Source organism: Bufo gargarizans, chromosome 4, assembly GCF_014858855.1.
Source record: "Bufo gargarizans isolate SCDJY-AF-19 chromosome 4, ASM1485885v1, whole genome shotgun sequence".
NCBI lineage: Eukaryota > Metazoa > Chordata > Amphibia > Anura > Bufonidae > Bufo > Bufo gargarizans.
Window position 1 is genome coordinate 501,093,917 of NC_058083.1, and position 20,574 is coordinate 501,114,490.

Here is a 20,574-nt window from a genome sequence, read left to right on the forward strand (position 1 = left end):
ACAAAGTTATAGCAATATAACGAATATTCGGAAAAAAAAAACGAATATAGAGCAATTTAGCTAAAATGGAGCTCTAATCATCTTTGTCTAATAATTGTAATTTTTTTCTAATCTGAAGTTCAGATTGGAAAAAAATTACAACTATAAAAAAAAAAGATTATAGCACTATATTAGCTAAATTGCTCTATATTCGTTTTTTTCGAATATTCGCTATATTGCTATATATTCTTGTTTTAGAATATTACGAATATTCAAAAAAACTAAGTTATAGCAATATAGCGAATATTCGAAAAAAATCGAATATAGAGCAATTTAGCTAATATAGTGCTATAATCTTCTTTGTCTAATAGTTGTAAGTTGAAAAATTTGCAATAAAAATTCAAATCCGAAAATTCGAATTACAAAAATTCGCATATTACACAATCATTACATTGCCGATTTTTCAAGAAAAAAAATCGTGAATTTTCGAATATTCGACGAATATTCTAAAAAATATTCGCGAAATATCGCAAATTCGAATATTACCCCTGCCGCTCATCACTATTCGGTACCTAGAAAACTGAAGCCACCATCAGATGCCACATGGAAGTAGCCAAACTCCATAAAGATCAGCATTGCACCTGAATAGCACTGCTCCCTGATGCATAAGTCAGGTATTCTGATCATTAGTGACCGTCACATACAGTATATAGGTAAACAGATAGTAGTCAGTGGTAAGAAATAGTCTGTTTATAGTGGTTTTCTGAGACTTATAAATTGGCGACCTATCCTCTGAATAGGTCACCAGTATCTGATCGGTGAGGGTCCGACACCCGGGACCTCTGCTGATCAGCTGTTTGAGAAGACACCTGCGCTTCTGTGAATGCCATGGCCCTCTCCCTTGATGTACATTGTATAGTGGCTGTGCTAGGTATTGCGCTCAGTCCCATTCACTTCTATAGGGCTGAGCTGTGCCTAGGCCACGTGACTGATGAACGTGACGTTACTTGGCCTAGGAAAAGCTGAGATAAGGTCTCTGCACCGCTAGCTTCTTAAACAGTTGATTGGTGGGAGTCCCGCGTGTCAGCTGCATGTGTTCTCTCTATGCCTCGGCAGCTCATCTTCTTTCTCTCCTCTTTCATCTCCATAGACTTCAGTGGGCTGTGTACGTGCTTTCATGTACACATTTGATCAGTCAGTTCGGAGACAGTGAACAGTGCAGTGGGAGTGAATTAAGCGCAGAAACTGGCAATTTAATAAAATATATTACAGAGCTAAGTGTGCTTTAACCACCTAACTGTTTTGCCCACATACCTGGTCATGAATTCTTCTGAAATGCCAGATGTGCCCTGGTCAGGAGATTCTAATGGTCTTTGTTCTATGCCTTTGTCACAATTGTGGAGAAAGCAGTTTGTTTAATTTATGCTAATTAGCCCCTGGGTGCAACAAGGGCAGTGTCCTTGCATCTCCCTGATTTGGAGGCTCTGCTCATTTTCACTGCTGGTCATGCCCACACCACTTTAACTAACAATGCCAGGCTGTGAAGACATATTCACAACTGACCCTGACGTTGCACCCATATAATCAGACAGATGGCAATGGTTCTTCTTCAATCCTTAATGGCATTCTGGCATTCTTGGCACGGCCTCTCATAGGCCTGTACTACTGATATTTACACATAGCCTTGTACAGCTTGTGGTGAGGCTCTTCTTCTGCATCTAAGATGTCTACTTCACTTCTCAGACCTTCTGATGCTCACTGTGTATCGGTAGCTCAAGATACTTTTTACTTGTTCAGTCCTGCTCTTGGATTGGCCATAACTGATCCTGTGAGCAGTGCTGGCCAATCCAGGGGTAGTAGGAAGAGTCTTGGACTACCAAATGCCCAGTATGCATCAGGTAGCCTGAGAAGCAGTGGGGTCATCCTGGATGGCAAAAGAGGTGTCCAGGAATTGACAGACCTCCATCTGAAAAGATGAAAATGGGGGCACCAGGTAAGTGTTCTGTTCATTCCCCAGTTAATATGAATTTTTTAACTGAGCTGGAGGGTTGCTTTAAAGCAGGGGTGCACAACCTGTGGCCGGGGAGCCACGTGCGGCTCTTGATACCATTCTGTGTAGCCCCCCCAACCATCTGGTGACAGACATGTATGTCTATGTCTTGTTGCTGCTCACATGTATTTTTCATGTACTGTATTCTGCCATTAGATGGTATTCGTGGAAGTGTAACCAGGCATTGATTCTATACACTGTATGTACAATATACCAAAAATACAGTATTTCTGTTGGTAATACCCTTTTAAGATTTATTTTTGGCCCTTGGGTTTGCTTCAGTCTGATTGTATGGTCCCAACCAGAAAAGGTTGTCCACCCCTGCTTTAAAGCTTAGATTCTTAGGTTTAAAACAAGACCTCAAGGCTCATATTTCTAGGTGATATACAGCCCGTGACAGAGCTGTTAGTAGCAAGGCAGTATCACATACTGTAACTCCTTGGCCACTGAATATTATGAACACTTTCATGTGCTAGTAAAATTTAAAGGGATTATCCATCCTGAAGAATTGATCAATACTTACCTGGCAGATCCTGACCTTATCAGACAGAGGTGAAGCTTCTTGAGAAAGGGGCATGACTAGGGTTGTCACCTTTCCCAACAAAAAATACCGGCCAGGTTAAGCCACACGCAAAATGGGGGGTGGTTGTGGGGGCATGGCTTAACATGGGGTGTTAAGTCGCTGTCATACTGTGGCTTCTAATAATATTAATGCCCCCAGTAATATTAATGCCCCCATTAGTGCAACCCAGAATTAATAATGACCCCATTAGTGCCCCCCAGCATTAATAATGCTCGCATTAGTGCTGCCAGCAATAGTAATGCCCCCATTAGTGCACCCCAGAATTAATGCACGGAATTAGTGCCCCCAGTAAGAGTAATGGCCCTATTAGTGTCCCCAGTAAGAATTAGTGCTCTCCTGTAAGAGTAATGCCCCCATTTGTTCCCCTAGGAAGAATAATACCCCCATTTGTGCCCCCCAGGAAGAATAATGCCCCTATTTGTGCCTTACCAGGAAGAATAATGCCCTCATTATTGCCCTCAGTAAGAATAATGCCCCCATTAGTGCACCCCAAGTAGAATAAGGCCCCCATTTGTGCCCCCCAGGAAGAATAATGCCCCCATTTGTGCCCCTAGAAAGAATAATGCCTCCTATCAGTGCGCCCCAGTAAAAATAATGCCCCCATTAGTGTCCCCCCAGGAAGAATAATGCCCACCATTAGTGCTAATGCCCCCTTCTCTGCTTCTGCCCCCCCCCCCCCCCAAAAAAAAGACCTCCTCCATTTGATCACGCCACTGTGTGATACAGGACCTGCGCTCCAGTGTGATGACGTCTCACAGGTCCTGTCCTGAGCTTCCAGTGATCTGCACAAACAAATGGAGGAGGTGAGTGAGGGGGGGGGGGGGGTAATGGCTGCACTAACAAGCGCTCCACAATGAACATAGTCGGTAGAAAAAAATTACCGGCATCAGCAGGGCCACTAAATTACCGGCCTTGCCGGTGAGATACCGGCCAGGTGGCAACCCAAGGTGTGACCTAAGATTAACCATTTTGTGCCAAAATTGTACCACATTTCTGGAGTAGAATTCTTACTCAAAGACCAATGTCTATCCCTGCGCCAGATTTATCATCCAGCCTGAGCCTCTGTGATAAATCTGGTGCAGGTCCACAGAGCCTGATCTCTTTACTCCATCTACAGGATTAGTAGATCTGGGCCACCTTCTCTGAAGGAACAGTTCAGTAAGCAGCAACAGTCCTGAATACTATTTTAGGGGCTCGCATGACACCTTCACACGTACAAGCATGTTTTCTTTATATTTTCAGCCAGCTCTGCTCGTCTTTACCTTTGCACCTTCCAACCTTTGTTCGGTAAATATGTAGTGGTCTAAACAGCATGTTCTGCTTTTTTCTCTACAAGACTGAATATTATGCCAACATCCACGTTCCTCCATAATACGGACACTGCATTAAGATATGGAGATGCAAGCGATTAACATAAAGCAATGGCTACAAGAGAACAAGATGTCTTTCTTGCCTCCTGTGTGCAACAAGCTTATGTAAGTACAGGGATTTATCCGGGGTATACAGTACATACGTGAATTTTTTGTTCCGGTTGCCAGATTAGCACCTAGACTGTGCTATAGATGGAGATGAGGGCATTTACCTGCTGGTTGTGTGAGCAACTGAATATTATAAAATGTAAATAAATGATTGCACTTAAAGGGTATAGTAAATATTTGTGTATACAGGGTGTTGACTACAGCACCCTTCCCTTCTGGTGTGCTGTCTCCTATTATACACAATATAAATGCACCTGAAGGGTATGACAGGAGGATATGTGTTACTTAAAAGTTGCACTATACTGGCATCTGTCTAGGGCACTATTGAGGAGGGTGTTGTAATTTATGTATTAGAAATAATAAAGCTAGGTACTGGGGGGGGGGGGGAATTCAAATGATTTCATGATATGATTAGGGGTGTTTGATCTGTGGGTTTATTATAAGCACATCCCCAGTCGTGGGTCCATAGGCTTTATATCCAAATAAAGGCTATTATACTCAATAACAAGGGCTGTGGTTGGTGGGGCACATTCTAAAATCTCTACCATGAGCACCAGAAGAGCTTGCTTTGGCTGGTGCTACTGGTCAGTGCGGGAAAAAAGTTAGAAGGAATAGGCAACCTACCAGGAGAGGCATATCATAGTGCCCCCCCCCCCCCCTTAATAGTAGATTTAATGAATGTGATGGCATCTGACCTGCAGTACCTGACACAACCTTCTGATAACATTGGTGCTGCTTTTGAAAAACAACAGACCATTTCTTCCACTGTCACAGTGTATTCCAGTACTTATGTAATATATCTGTAAGATAGGGGCTAACTATGAGATAGGTGGGGGTCTAACAGCTGGGACCCCCACGGTTCATGAGAACAGGAAACCCGTGTCCCTCAGAGCCCTCTAAATGAACGGAGTGGTAAGTAGAGCTTGCGCAATTTATCTCTATGGGACCTGCCAGAAATCGCCTAGCATTACACTCTAAGATGCCCGTTCTTATGAACAGTGAGGGTCCCAGTGGTAGTACCCCCTCCAATCTAATGATTGTCCCTGCCCTGTGATTAAACTAAATTCACACCCTTTTTTACAAGCCATACCGCCTTTAAAGATAGGCCACACAAACACCTTTACATAACACAGTCATGTAGTGCCCTGGAGCAAGGGTATTTTGAAATCTGGACATTCGTGGACATTTGCCCCTATTGATGTTATGCTGCTATTTAAAGCCATCAACTTCCTACTTTATTACACTTTTAAGAGTTAACTTACACTGTGATTTATGCCATTGTTTACACTTACTTTTTTTATATTGTTGAGTATATGTTTAATTATAAATGCACAGCCAGTTCATACTAAGAGACTTTGGGAATTTCTAGTCTGTACACTGAGAAGCTAGTCATTTTCCACTGCTGTCATAAAGGACTATGCAGAGCAGAGTTTTGAAAGGAAAAAAAAAAATAAACGGTGAACTTTTGACCCTCTGGTTTAGCTCTGTCTGACTGTTGCTTATGTTTGGAAACTGCTTAGTCATTTCTATTGACTGGTATGAGGCACAATATAAGCCTATGGCAGCCGTGAACTGCAACATTGTTTCTGTTAGTCTGTACTTCTCTAGCTGCAACCATCCTAACTAGAAGGTTCTGAATCAGTTAGAAACTTATAAAAATAAAACCGTGAAAGCCCCTAGAGGTTTGAGGATAGGGACCATTGTTCAGTAGGAGAGACTTTGCCAGATGGCAGGAGTGACCAGAAGAAGATGCTGAGACGGGGATGCTTTGTCCAGGGTATCAGTCTTCTGAGACGGAGAGAGAGAGAGAGAGGGGGAGAGAGGGACAGCTAGCTCAGGGCTTTCCTCAGCACAGAACCGACTTCTGCCAGGGAGGAGTCTGGAGAATCCAGTGTAGTGCCTTGCCTCCAGGAAAGCACAATGGTTTACTGCAACTCCTCGATCTGTGGACTTATTTCCCATTGGGGTGCACCATATTTTACCATCCCCTCCAGAGAGCAGCAACACATGGTGTCCAAGGGATGCAGTGTAGTGTTGGGACCACCACAAACCTGGTCACTGCACTCACTGTGTTTTTGGACACTGACTGGAAATCCACATGCAGTACGCCGCCCTGCAGGGTATTGCGATGTGAGGTCACGGTTAATAGGCAAGCGAGGGTTACTCACAGTTTGTAGGAAAACCCTTGAGAGGCGTACAGCAGTGGTGGAGAGGCTGGCACAGGGGTCCTCTGGGGCACACTCTGTATTTAGGGACCAGCCCTGATGTTGGGTGAGGTGCCCTGGATGTTGCAGATGGTTAATGTGCCTAGGGCAAGGTCCCTTTAAGGTTCGTGACGCCAGTGCCTGTAACGGTGGCACACCGGTTTATAGTTGTAATAAGTGAGGAACACAGGTTGTGGTGAACCAAACTTTTCTTTACTGGAAACAGTTCAACTTTATACAATTTGAATTCAGTTCCAATTTGCAGCAGCAATCAATAGCAGAGGTTATGTCAATGGCAGGTAATGTTCTTTGCAAGATACTCAGAGGGTAAAATCAACACTCACAGACCAGGCCGAACTATTCCTCAGATATCCTGGCTGTCTGTATCCCAAGGCCCGTATGCCCTAATGCTGGTAGCAATCCTCCTCAGGTATATATCCCTTGCTTTAGATTAATAATCCTTCTGCCCTTCAGCTTACTTGACTAGCTGGAACACTGGCTCTGCTCTGCTTGTGGGAACTGCAGGTTTCTCCCAGGAGGCAAACTCTTCTCTTGGGGTGAATCTTCTAAGCTAACTGCGGCTCAGGAACTTCAGGCAGGCTAGACTACACTTACTAGCCCCCTGGACTGCACTGCCCTTTCCTGTCTGGGCCTAACTATATATACTAAGGGTTCCCTAGCTCCCTCTAGTGTCTAGGAGGCTGAACTACACCCTAATAGGCCTGCTACCCAGATAAACAGGAAAATATGCATAAAACAACATATCAATACAATAGTTACATTAACCCTTGTGTAGTGCCTACATTTACCTAGTGGGACACTACACACACACATGGCTGAACTCCAGAAGGTGCCGAAGGCTACTGCAGCTGCTGGGAAATTTGCCAACACTTTTTCCAGGAGCTTATGGTTGTTCCAGTGGAGTTGTCAGGTAAGATTATAGTCCAGTTGGAACAGACTAAGACATAGGTGTAATAAGTAACTAGGAAGACCCAAAGAAAATCAATAATTTCTCTGCTATACCACAACCACCACCATCAGTAATAAGTAAGCTCAGACAAGAGAACGGTTGTAATGATTATGGTCTTGATAGTTACATTCTTGATGAGGTTGAAAAAAGACACAGGTCCATCAAGTCCAACCTATTATAATCCAAAGGAAGTCAAAAACCTCTATGAGGTGGTCACCAATTGCCCTATATTATTGGAAAAATGTGTTCCCGACTCCAAAACTGGCAATCAGAATAAATCCTTGGATCAACATCCCATCTCCAGAAATCTAGTATCTATAACATGTGATATTATTACTTGGAAGACATCCAGGGCCCTATTCAACCTGTGCAATGACAACCATCATAACATCTTGTGTTCCATAGTCTCACTGATCTTATAGTAAAGAATCCAGTCTACGATGATGGTGAAACCTTCTTTCCTGTAGACATAGAGGATGTCCTTATTGTCCTGTTTACAGGTAAAAAAGGTAAAAAATAATTAGTAAAAATATCTCTGTACAGTCCATTCATATATTTGTACTTTGTAATTAGATCTTGCCTAAGCGGTCTTTTCCCAATACGGAATAACCCTAATTTTTGTTTGGGTGCTGTAGACCATCCATTCTCTTAATTACCTTGGTCACCCTCTGCATCTGCTGTAGTTCATCTATGTCCTTCTTATACACAGGTGCCAAAAATTGCATGCAATATTCTACATGTGGTCTGACAAGTGATTTGTTTTGTGACAAATCTATGCTGTTGCCATGAGAACCTATGATTCTTTTTATCTCATTATTTTATTTGCCTTGGCAGCAGTTGCCTGGCACTGGTTTCTAAAGATGTTAATAAACCCCATGGCATTTTGTCTCCTGTCATTGGTCTCCCAGCACTCTTCCCCCTACTACCCATGTCCGCTTGCTCCTTATTCTGCATGCTCACCTTTTCTCTTACAATCTATCATTCATATTCTTGGCAGTATCACAGCAGTATCATGCCGCTAAGGCCTATAACCAAACTTTTCTGGTATTCCAGTAACTTTTTTTTAAAGGCTGAGCCCAGTGATCTACAAGCCATTGATAAACTGGAATAACCCTCTTCCTTGGAATAAATGAAGGGTGGGAACAGTCACAGATGCCACTTAGTGTGATGCCTGTCCCGAAATTGGCTTGTGACCAACGAAGATAGGCAGTGAACAATAGGAGTTGTCACCAGTGAGCAGTTTTTTTGGAGTTCACACATGAAGTTGCAGGTAAAGTTAAAGATATTCCAAGTTCCCATATTGAAGCAAATCCAGAAGGATAGAATGCCTCACTCCTCTCAACAACCAACTACCACCCCCAGTCTCAGAGATATCCAAAAACACATCTGCCCCTCCTCTGTCTGTACTATAACTAGCAGGGGTCCGGGTTCACTACCCCCAACTGTTCCACGTAGGTCTTGCACTTCCTACAAGCCTGGTCTGAGGATGTAAGAGGGACTTATGCCTCAGTAGGTGGCATGCAGGTCAGTGACCATGGTTTAACCAGTATATGGCAATTAAAACAATTAATTAAAGTTGTCCATTCCTGCTTTATAGTAACTGATTTACTCTATGTGTAAAGAAATTGTCCATGTTTTAGATATTGGTGACCTATTATCTGAGCTGCACTATGCTGGCATGGTCACTACATGTATAAAATAAGAGAGAAACAAGGAACGAGAGTTAATCTGATCCTTTGGGAGGCGTTCTTCCCAGAGAAAAGAACTGGAGGCGCCAATGTTGATAGGAGGCAAAGAGAAGAAAGTAGATGTGTTGGAGTAAGCCAGTACAGTGGGAGTATGGTACACTGTAAGTAAAAGAGGGAGGCAGCTGTAAAGCCAATCATCGGGGGCAGATGCCTACGTGTACTGACATTTTGCTGGAGAAGAGAACGGAGGATGTGGACAACCTACTGAGTGTGTTAAAACTCTAGTGGTCGTGACGGTTCCCCAAAAAGGAAAAAGAAAAGAAAAGGACAAAGCGCAAACCTCAAATGTGTACCAAGAAGTTAGGTTATGTTACTCAAATGGGTAGAGTTTCTCCCATAACCACATTCAATTAGGAATCACCACATGGTGAATTACAGAATGTTAATCGTGCACAATTATGTAAAACGTAAAACATAAAACGTATAGATAAAAAACTATATAAAAAACAGCGTGCTAAAAAAATGTTAAGATATCAGAGTATTTACTCACTTCACTGGGGGGTAGTCTGTGGGATAAACTCAAGACACCCAACAAACCAATCCCTCTAGCCAGAGTCGCAGATATTGATGGCAGCCAATTACACAGGGGCTTCTTAGCAATATCTTTATAACAGATTTTGCTCAACGCGTTTCGGGGTGATCCCCTTCATCAGGAGCAATACAATAATAAAAATAGATACATATATACAACAAAAGAGTTTCATTAAGTAGTTAAAAAAAAACGCCAAAAAGCGCAGGAGTGTGGTTTTAGGGTGTCACTTCCGGTTTTCAGATGCGTTCCACAATGGAACGCACTGTCGGCTGTGTGTATCTGGACATCAGTCTAATGCTGATACTACACTGGTCTCACACACTTTTCCTTTACCAGACGTTCACCTCCTATGAACACTACCCACCCCAATAACAAAGTGCTGGCTATAAGCACATGAATCTCGTTATCTAAACTACTGACTATTTTTTCATATTAGTGCACTCGACGCGTTTCTGAGGCTTCTCTTTCTCTTAAGCCTCATCATCAGGAGCGCTATAAAACAACAAACAGACAGACATTTACATATGCTGCACTCTATAGATGATGGCCGTCAGTGCCGCAGGCTATGTGTCTATGTGCTGCACATGTGAGATCTATAGAGTGCAGCATATGTAAATGTCTGTCTGTTTGTTGTTTTATAGCGCTCCTGAGGCTAAAGAGAAGCCTCAGAAACGCGTCGAGTGCACTAAGACTTTGTTATCGGGGTGGGTAGTGTTCATAGGAGGTGAACGTCTGGTAAAGGCAAAGTGTGTCTGGTTTTCTGACTCTTGGCCAATGCACTCTAAATGCCCTGCCTTGCACCCTTTGAAACACCAAACATCATGGGCACCCCAGCTACCATCAGACAGGAGCCCCAGAACCAGGCTGTGTCCAGATGAAAGAAATGGTGCCCCCTCCTTGTGCTGCACTGGTCCTAGGGAGCAATGGTGAGAGGCCTCTTTGATAGACTGTGTTATAACAGGAGCTACTACCACTACCATCCTCCGCTTTGGCTTTTCAAGGGCTTGCTGCAATTTGATATTGATAACCTATCTGGAGGGTATCTAACAGGTGACCACCTCCTTTGAAAGGATTTTCTGGAACAAAATTGATGACCTATCCCAGCACCACCACCAATCAGCTATTTGAAGGGGCTACAGCACTCAGATAGGCACTGTGGCCTCTTCATAATATACCAAGTACTGTTTACTATATAGTGGCTGTTGAGCATTGCGTCTCAATCCCCACTTGAAAGGCCATGTGCATAGTTGCCAACATCCCGAATTTGCAGGGAACGTCTGTAATTTTTGGAGACCGTTACAGCAAATTCGGACTATCCCAAGCCAAAAAAGACGGGGCTTATGTAAGCCCTGGCCATAAGGGGGGTGTCTCTTGTGGGTTTGGAGTGCCACAGAAGGTGGCACTTGCATTCTCTGAATTTACTAATGACAGTGTTGGTAAATAAGGATATTATTAATGGACATGACTTCACAGGCAGAGGAGGAGCGCCATGGCCTCTTCCAACAGAAGTCAGACCACCAACAATTAGATATTGATGGTCTATCCCAGGGATGGCCAACCTGCGGCTCTCCAGCTGTTGTAAAACTACAACTCCCACCATGCCCTGCTGTAGGATAATAGATGTAGGCAGTCTGGGCATGCTGGGAGTTGTAGTTTGGCAACAGCTGGAGAGCCACAGGTTGGCCACCCCTGGTCTATCCTGAAGATACGGTAAGTCATCAGTTTTAAAGTTCTAAAAACCACTTTAATATCCTGGTAGTTCCTAACATGAAAGTTTTCTCGGTGTTTTTTGGTTTCTGCAATCCATCTACATTACTGAACTCTATTTTTCGTGGTTACATAAAATGCTTTTTCTTGTGCTAACCACTGCACTAAAGCAGAACTTCATTTATTATGCTTACCTACGAGCAGATACTTATTACGACTCTAAGGAGACCTGACTGCACTGCTCTCCATTACCGAAGTTATAATTATACCTAATAGACCAGTGTATCCCGTGATGCCATGTGGGCAATAAACACAATGAAAATAAAAACTAAAGCAAAGGAATGTATCTCTGCAGCCAGTCTGACAATTAGTAGGCAGGAAAGACGGGAGAATTGCGCATTAGAATTTGCTTCCTTGGGTCATCTTCTCTGATATTAATATTTTTATATTTGTTTTCACAGGCACAATAGTCAGCTGATGGTAATGTTTGTGGGAGGCCCAAACCAGAGGAAAGATTATCACATTGAAGCGGGAGAAGAGGTAATACGGTCGCCCTGAGCTCATCAGACAATCCCTTTAACATGGGAGTGGTAGAGGCGATTAGCTGATCGTCATGATCCTCTCCTGAGTCTACATGCAAACAGTTGCTTATTTCTCTTGCATGGTCACTATAGGTGGAAATAGTATCCTAAGAACTAAGATGGATAGACCTGGTCCATGAGACCAAGAATTGCAGATTTTTAGCAGAATTCTGGTCTGACTCATGGAATGGTTCCTCCTGACTCCTGAGCTAGGCGCCCTCCTCTACGAAACTGTCACGGATGTACCGAGACATACGGACGTCCCCGCGACAGTGGGTGACAGAAGATCTGTGAGACTGGCAACACGTGCTTTGATCTGACTGGTTTCCTTGTGGATCAATAGACGTCTGTGTTTTTTCTGATACTGGCCACACCTCTAACGTCCAGGTGTTGCTATTGTGGTTATTTAACTTTCCTTCTTTATAGTTGCTTCTCCCACAATGCTGTTCGGTTTATAGTTTCAGTGGTATCTGTGGTCTGATGGTGTTTGGTTCTTGGCTGAGTTCCTGTTGCTGCTACTGGAAAGTTAAGTGTTTCCTTTCCCTTTTGCATTTTGTTTTGGTTTATTTGTGTGTTTTTTTTTCTCCTGCCCTTTGTTGTAGGCCTGAGGGAGACTCCTGGTCGTCCTTCTTTTCTGGAGGACCAGGTAGTCTGTGTCCTGTCACTATCGCCAGGGTATTATAGGGTAAGTTAGGACTCTAGATACTCCTGCGTATGAACTCACCCACCTTTGGGGTCTGTTCATACTGATATCCAGTCAAGACTGTGACTAGGGATTTGACTATGAGGTGTCCTTCTTTCTTCCCTTGCTTTCAGGCAATGTTCCTTGTTCCCTCTCCTTCTTCGTCCGATGTGGTGTCTCCCTCCTACACACGGGCGTAACATACGCCATATACCGGTACCTTAATAGAGAATTTAGAAGGCATCATCAAGATAAGACAAACCCTTTAAACAAGATTTCTTGCCAACTGAACTGATATCATATTGCTAGGATATTCCATGAATCTCCAAATGAAAGAGTTTCAGCTCCAGGTCCGTAATTGTGTAACTCTACTAAAATGTTGCCCATACAGTGGCGACCTTCTATTCTATGTATGCCATGCTTCTCTTCCTCCATTCCTTGGTATCATGCTGATCTGCACTAAAGCTAGATGAATGATCTTCAGAATGGGTCATCGATATCTGTTCAGTAGAGTTCAACTCCTGGCGCCCCCTTTGATCAGCTGATTGACTCCTTCCTTGGCCATTGATGTCATGTCTATCGGGCACATGGCCTGCCTGCGGCTCAGCCCCATTCAAGCACAGTCACTACACAATGTACAGTGCTGTACTTGGTAAAATATGAAGAGGCCTCAGTGAGGGTCATATAACCACAGCCCCTTCAAACAGATGATTGGCAGAGGTGTCAGGAGTTGGATGCTCACTGATTATGTACTGTATTGATGGTCTATTTTGAGGATAGGTAATCGATGTTGAAATCTCTTTATGTTTTCCTTTGCACCTTCCACTCTCATCTTCCATTTTCATCCCCTTTGAGTGGAGGCTAGCCCTCTTAGGTGCTAGGCTTCGTATCAGCATTGCACCTTTGACCAAAACTAATACAGAAGGAAAGAGGTTCTGTTAATTGCCCCAGAACAATTCAAGCCCCCCAACATTTCTCCTGCTCATACATCAAGCCCAACCCATATCATATGGGCAGCAGAGGACATATGTTACAGGATAAAGAAATATCTCAACTGCTCATATCTGTCTGGGGCCAATCAGAATTATCGCAGGACAGAACCAATTCAAGTACTGACTCTTATAGCCACAGCTAGTAGGACTCGCACTTGCCCTGTAGTATTGGAAGGCATACTGATGCACCAAGACTCAAATGTCAATGCTGCCTCTACATCCCCTATAACGGTACCGCTGCATTTAACCACTTTTTTTTCTATCCGGGTGCTCAGTACACACCTCCACCCAGAGCTAGGACAACGGGGGTTAATATATGAATTTCATGGCTCCAATCTAAAGCAGAAAGCTCCACCAGTGGGCATTGACTGTACTGCATGGAAGCTCCAGGACATGCATTAGTCTAAGGCCTGAAATACACAGCGGTATCGTCCGCAGATTTTAGATCTGCAAAATATGAATGCAGTCCGTGTGCAGTCCGTGTGCAGTCCGTGTGCATCCCGTAAAAAAAATAGTATAGCAAAATGAACAAGAATAGGACAGGTTCTATAATTTGTGGCCCGGCAGCACGAATGCAGACAGCACACGGAAGACATATATTTTTTTGCAGACCCATAGAAATAAAGGGGTCCGTGTGTGATCCGTAAAAATGTGGATCGGACATGGACTAAAAATACGGCTATGTGCATAAGGCCTAAGGCTGCTTTCACACATGTTTAGTTCAGTGTTTGATCAGTGATTATCTTCGTTGAACCCAAACCAGCAATGGAACCGTTTACTGAGATAAGGTACAATGAGAAGATTTGCACCACTTCTGAGTTTTGTAACCTGCTCCTGGTTTTGACCCTGAATCACTAATGGGAAATCACTGATCAAACACTGAGTGCGCGAAAGAATTTTTGTTCTAGCTATCTGGCTGTGAGAGGGTTAATGTTACTGTATTCCAAAATAATATACTATAATTGAACGCTCCTCTAAGATGTACTCCGAGCAGAAGTGCAATTTCAGAAAAAAAAAAAATCCTCTGAAAATAGAAATTGCTGAAGCAGAGCTGATGAATAGCTGTATCGGGCTGTTTATAATTATTTCATTTACGTATACATTACTTGTATCTGTGTGAAGCGCGGCTTCCGAGAAGATTCATTAATTACTGGGATGCCTGAAATGATCTTGTAGTAAATATAATGTAAAAACCTTTCACTGATTTTGTCCTCTGCATAGAGATTCTTTCATCAGTATAGATCTACATTTTAGAAAGCTGCTTCAAAGTCCAAGCAAAGGCTGCAACTGGAATTTAAAATGCTACATAACAAAGTCAAGGATAGGTCTTTGACCTGTAGCCGGCAGCAGCATTAATACTAGTTTTGCCTTATAGCATATCCACTGCATAAAACAGAACACACATACACTAAATGGCAGAAAGGCTGTAAGAGGGTTTATTTTTGATGTGTGGCCCGTGACCCAAATATGGCACCTCGCTTGAGGATGGCAGAGCAATTTAGGCAGAAACAGTACAGTTCAACAGAATCAGTGGTGTTATTTTAGGAGTCACAGTTGCACCTGGTCCCCTAAGCCAGGGAGGACCACAGGTGCCTCTCTCCAAACTAACGCTCTGCCTAATCATAGAGAGGACTGTGGAGCCATACAGTTACAGTGCTCTCTGCGCCCTCCCTGCACTCAGCACTGGAGCCTGGGGAGGTGGGTAACAGCTGGACCCCAAGTATGCGGCATTAAAGGGGTTGTACAGTCACATAAAATAGTGTGTTTTATGGAAGCATAATTATATCTAATAGTAGAGTATTTTGACTTTGGGCCCCAACTCCCCTTTCAGACCCCCAGTCATGTGACCACAACGATCCAGAGTACACTCATGTGGCATGACGCTTCATCTGCCGATCATGTGACTTCCTCCACTTGTCGCCGTAGTGGAGTGTGGCTGTCCTTTAATACATGCAGTGCACAGTTAAAGGGTTTCTGTCACCAGAATTAACCCTATTAAACTGGCTGACATTAGCTTATGGGCTTATGGATGCGCCCCTTACTGCACAATTTTAATTTTTATTATATTCTAATTAACCTCTAGGAGCAGGGAGGGGGGGGGGGGGGGGTGTTGCACCTGCTCCTAGAGGCTCTGTCCGCCCACCTCTTTCAACGCCCTTGTTCACTTGATTGACAGAACCAGGCCAGCATTGGTATCCTCCTGCCGGCGAAATCTTGCACCTGCGCCGTCCCTTTCAGGATTCGGCGCTGGCGCAGTGAGTGAAGGACGCTCGCCGGCTTCCTCACTGCGCCTGCGCTGAATACAGCCAGCATCGCAGAGAAGAGGGCGGAGGGAGCTGTGACATCGCTGGATCCTCCTATGTGGTAAGTATTTGCCTAATTGGCCAGCGCTTTATTCCCACTGATACCACCAATGATCAAGGGGGCATTAGAAGAATAAATATTTTATACAAAAAACGGTCTAGCAATAATATTTATATTTATGACCACTATATCACCAACAAATCAAATTCATTTCGCCACCAACAAGGCTCAGTGAGGAAGCCGGCAGCCGACGAGGGTCCTTCACTCACTGCGCCTGCGCTGAATACTGAACGGGACGGCACAGGCGCGAGATTTCGCCGGCAGAGAGGGCCGGCAGGAGGATACCAAGGCTGGCCTGACCCTGTCAATCAAGTAAACAAGGGCGTTGAAAGAGGTGGGGAACGGAGCCTCTAGGAGCAGGTGCAACACCCCCACCCCCCCACCCCCCGGCCCCTAGAGGCTAATTAGCATATAATAAAAGTTTAAATTGTGCAGCAAGGGGTGCAACCATAAGCATAAGAATAGGCTAGTTAGGGTCTTCTGACATTAGCACACCGCTAATGTCAGCCAGCTTAATAAGGGTAATTCTGGTGACAGAAACCCTTTAACAGCATGGGGAACACGGTGGCTCAGTGGTTAGCACAGGTGCTTTGCAGCGCTGGGGTCCTAGGTTTGAATCTAACCAAGGACAACATCTGCATGGAGTTTGTATGTTCTCCCCGTATTTGTGTGGGTTTCCTCCCACACCAAAGACATACTGATAGGGATCTTAGATTGTGCTGCTAATGTCTGTAAAATGCTGCAGAATATAGTAGCTCTATATACCGTAAGTAAAGAAAATAAATAATTAATATGACAAAGGACTGGGCAGGCTAAAATTCTATTTGCCTGATCCTACATTTACTAATGCTTGGCAAGCAACGCCGACATGACATTTTGGGAGATACACTGAGATTAGAGAGGTGTGAAACCCCCCCCCCCCCCAAAGGGCGATTGCGTCCCAGTGTTAGGAAGCCAAGTGACGTTGGTGTTCCTACCTGGACATTGACACTCTCGAGGCTTAGGGTCCTTAGCAATAAAGCAGTAGGAGTTGGTAGAAGTAGGAAGTAGAGTCCAGACGAAGTATGGTTAATGTTGTTTACGTGAATGAACTTATAGCATTTCAAACAGAGATTCTCTTGTTGTTGGATCCAGCAGGTTACAGGTATACTGGGAGGGTGATTCGTACACTTCACTATCGCTGCTGTGCTAGACTCTCTAGATTCAGTCTGGTTCCTATCAGAGTGAGATATGATTGATGAGTGGGATATCCTTGAGCACCTGGTCTTGTGCACTGAGTGTGTCTTTGGCACCATTTTCTTCTGCTATATTCCAAAGTCCTTTTAATGCCTAGGAGTTGTCTGCTCTTAGAGCTGCTTTCCCTACTCCTGATGTGGTGGAGGTGAACCGTTCCCTTTCTCTCCTGGTGTGCTCCTCCGCACACTTCACTTTTCAACTCTCTCCCTCACAACTTCGAGAAACCCATCCCTTGGTGGGAAATGGGACTAGCCCACTTCTGCCAAAAAAAGAAGGGAGAATGGAATGGTCAGTTCCATTCTATTCAAAGGTACTCTGCCAGATACACTACCACTTACTGGGACACCAAGCACATTAAATAAAATATATTAACTGTTGCATAATGACACTGAATGAGAAGACCTGGAAAGGAATGCACAAAGATGGTATGTATTGTTAACCAGTAGAGACAGTAGACGGGTATAAAGATGGTAGTGCCCACTCTAGGGTACTACATAAGCAAGAGACACCAACAATGACCTCATGTCTATGTCAAGATGAAGATGCTCTTACAGTAACTGGCTCATCATGACGCTGACACAACTCACAAGGTGTAAATTTTGCTGTTTTACAGTTATTTTACCAGCTGGAAGGCGATATGTGCCTGAAAATAATTGAGAATGGAGAACATAAGGACATTCACATTAAGGAAGGGGAGGTAAGGATATCAGTGATATCATATCCTAGATGTTTGCCTTAAAAGAGTATTCCCATCTGGGATGTTTATGGCATATATACAGCATATGCCATAAATGTCTCACCCCGAAGTGAACGGAGAGCAAGCCAATCATGTGTGACTGCCTAGTGGTGAATAGAGTGGTGCATAGTGGTGAATAGAGAGGTGACCATATTTGCAAGGCTTGCTCTCCTAGCTCTATCACTGTCTCAACAGAGGAGAAGGCAATTGGGAGGGGAGGGGGGGGGGGATATTAGACAATAGTGCTACTATTAGTGGAATCGCTAGGACTGTTTGTGAGGGACTATTTTCTATGCAAGGAAAAGGGTAATAAGAGAAGATACAAGTGCTTTTTAGTCTATGGGATGAGCTGCTGCCCACCTACATAAAGGGACGAGATAGGTCATCCAGATAATGCAAGACAGTGAAAAAAAGGTTAAATTACACTGGAGGCAACTTTATTTTTGCACTGATATATGGTGTTAAACGAATCGAAGTCGACGAATTTCAGGATAAATTCAATTTGCCCCGAAGCCGAATTTTCTCGTGCTTTGTAGTAGCGAATCGATTTAAAGGGATTCTGTCATCAGAAATGAGTATTATAACCTAAACATATGGCGATGTCCCTAGTAATACACTGAATCCTAAAGTGACTTTATCAAATGCTCCTGTGGCTCTATAATCATAAAAAAGAGGTTTATATCACCTGTCACTCACTTCAAAATGTGTCCAAGGGGACGTCTCATGGTGAAAGGTGCCCGGATTCGAATATTCGAGCTCAACACTACTCTTTAATTCTGTGTAATTAGAAGATATTTCCCTTGGTAAGATATTGCTGTTTATGCATTCTGTAGTTACGTGACTTTGAAAATACTTCAAGACTCTGTGATGCTTTGTGTCCCTTAGCCGTGAAACTTTTGAAACAAACTTCCCTTGGATCCACTAAGGGGAAATAACTACTGTGTGGGGCACTAAGGGGGCATCACTACTCTAAAGGGGTTGGCCTATCTCACACACTGGTGGCGTATCGCTAGGATATCGAAGTCGACGAATTTCAGGATAAATTCAATTTGCCCCGAAGCCGAATTTTCTCGTGCTTTGTAGTAGCGAATCGATTTAAAGGGATTCTGTCATCAGAAATGAGTATTATAACCTAAACATATGGCGATGTCCCTAGTAATACACTGAATCCTAAAGTGACTTTATCAAATGCTCCTGTGGCTCTATAATCATAAAAAAGAGGTTTATATCACCTGTCACTCACTTCAAAATGTGTCCAAGGGGACGTCTCATGGTGAAAGGTGCCCGGCTGCAGCCATCTCGTTTAGGTGCCCAGCGCCGCCTTCTAAAGTGAAATCGCCGCCCTCCCTTTCATTAGATCCACCTACCTCAGATCATCTACCTCTCTAACGTCCGCTCGCTCCAGACAGATCCCTATACCTAGTGCGCACGCGCAGGATCTGGCTGGAGCGAGCGGACGTTAGAGAGGTAGATGAACTGAGGTAGGTGGATCTAATGATATGGGGGGGGGGGGCGGAGATTTCACTTCAGAAGGCGGCGCTGGGCACCTAAACGAGATGGCTCCAGCCGGGCACCTTTCACCATGAGACGTCCCCTTGGACACATTTTGAAGTGAGTGACAGGTGATATAAACCTCTTTTTTATGATTAAAGAGCCGAAGGAGGATTTGATAAAGTCACTTTAGGATTCAGTGTATTACTAGGGACATCGCCATATGTTTAGGTTATAGGACTCATTTCTGATGACAGAATCCCTTTAACCTGAAATAGTAAAAAAAAAAAAAATCATACTTACCTGATCCGTTTGCTCACATTTGCATTGGTCAGAATCAGTTGTTATGCCCACTTCATCAGCTTACAGGGAACACTGTACAGCTATATAACAGTACAAGGCTATCCCCAGTGATCTAAGTAACAGGCTGCAAACATCTTCCCTTTCATCAATCCTTGAGACAATTAAGATGAAATAGCTCTTTAACAATGATGAGCGGCAGGGGCAATATTCGAATTCGCAAATATTTGGGCGAATATTCGTCATATATTCGCGAGTTCGAGAATTCGTGATCTCGTCATTATTTTCTTGATTGAGAAAATCGGCAATCAAAAAATTTGCGATAAAATCCGCGATACGAAAATTTGCGATCAACAATACTCCTATAGGCAATTTTCCTATTGGTTGCTAGGGATGTTGCTAAGTGCCGATATTCACGATAAATTCGCAATAAATGTGCGATAAATTCTCGATTCGAAAATTTGTGAATACAAATATATAGCACTATATTCGAAATATTCTCAAATTCTCAAAGTGGCGGTATTCGCGATAAAAATTTGCGATTCGAATATTCGAGCTCAACACTACTCTTTAATTCTGTGTAATTAGAAGATATTTCCCTTGGTAAGATATTGCTGTTTATGCATTCTGTAGTTACGTGACTTTGAAAATACTTCAAGACTCTGTGATGCTTTGTGTCCCTTAGCCGTGAAACTTTTGAAACAAACTTCCCTTGGATCCACTAAGGGGAAATAACTACTGTGTGGGGCACTAAGGGGGCATCACTACTCTAAAGGGGTTGGCCTATCTCACACACTGGTGGCGTATCGCTAGGATATGCCACCATTCTCAGGTAGGTGCAGGTTCAGAGAACCTTAACCTCCCTGGCGGTATGATTATGTACCATTTTTTGCATAAATATTTTATGGGCACAAATGATGGTAAAATGGCAGGCAAGGGGC

At 43.6% G+C, this 20,574-nt stretch overlaps 1 protein-coding gene across 1 annotated transcript in view; it reads left to right on the forward strand.

The window, feature by feature from the left end:
- Positions 1 to 3,837: 3,837 nt before the first annotated feature.
- HAAO (3-hydroxyanthranilate 3,4-dioxygenase) overlaps positions 3,838 to 20,574 on the forward strand; it is a 67,807-nt gene continuing 51,070 nt past the window's right edge. The window contains exons 1-3 of the mRNA XM_044292470.1: positions 3,838 to 4,087; positions 11,713 to 11,791; positions 17,720 to 17,803. Of these exons, the coding sequence (XP_044148405.1) occupies positions 4,005 to 4,087; positions 11,713 to 11,791; positions 17,720 to 17,803 (246 nt within the window). The 5' untranslated portion in view covers positions 3,838 to 4,004. The remainder of the gene's footprint in view (positions 4,088 to 11,712; positions 11,792 to 17,719; positions 17,804 to 20,574) is intronic.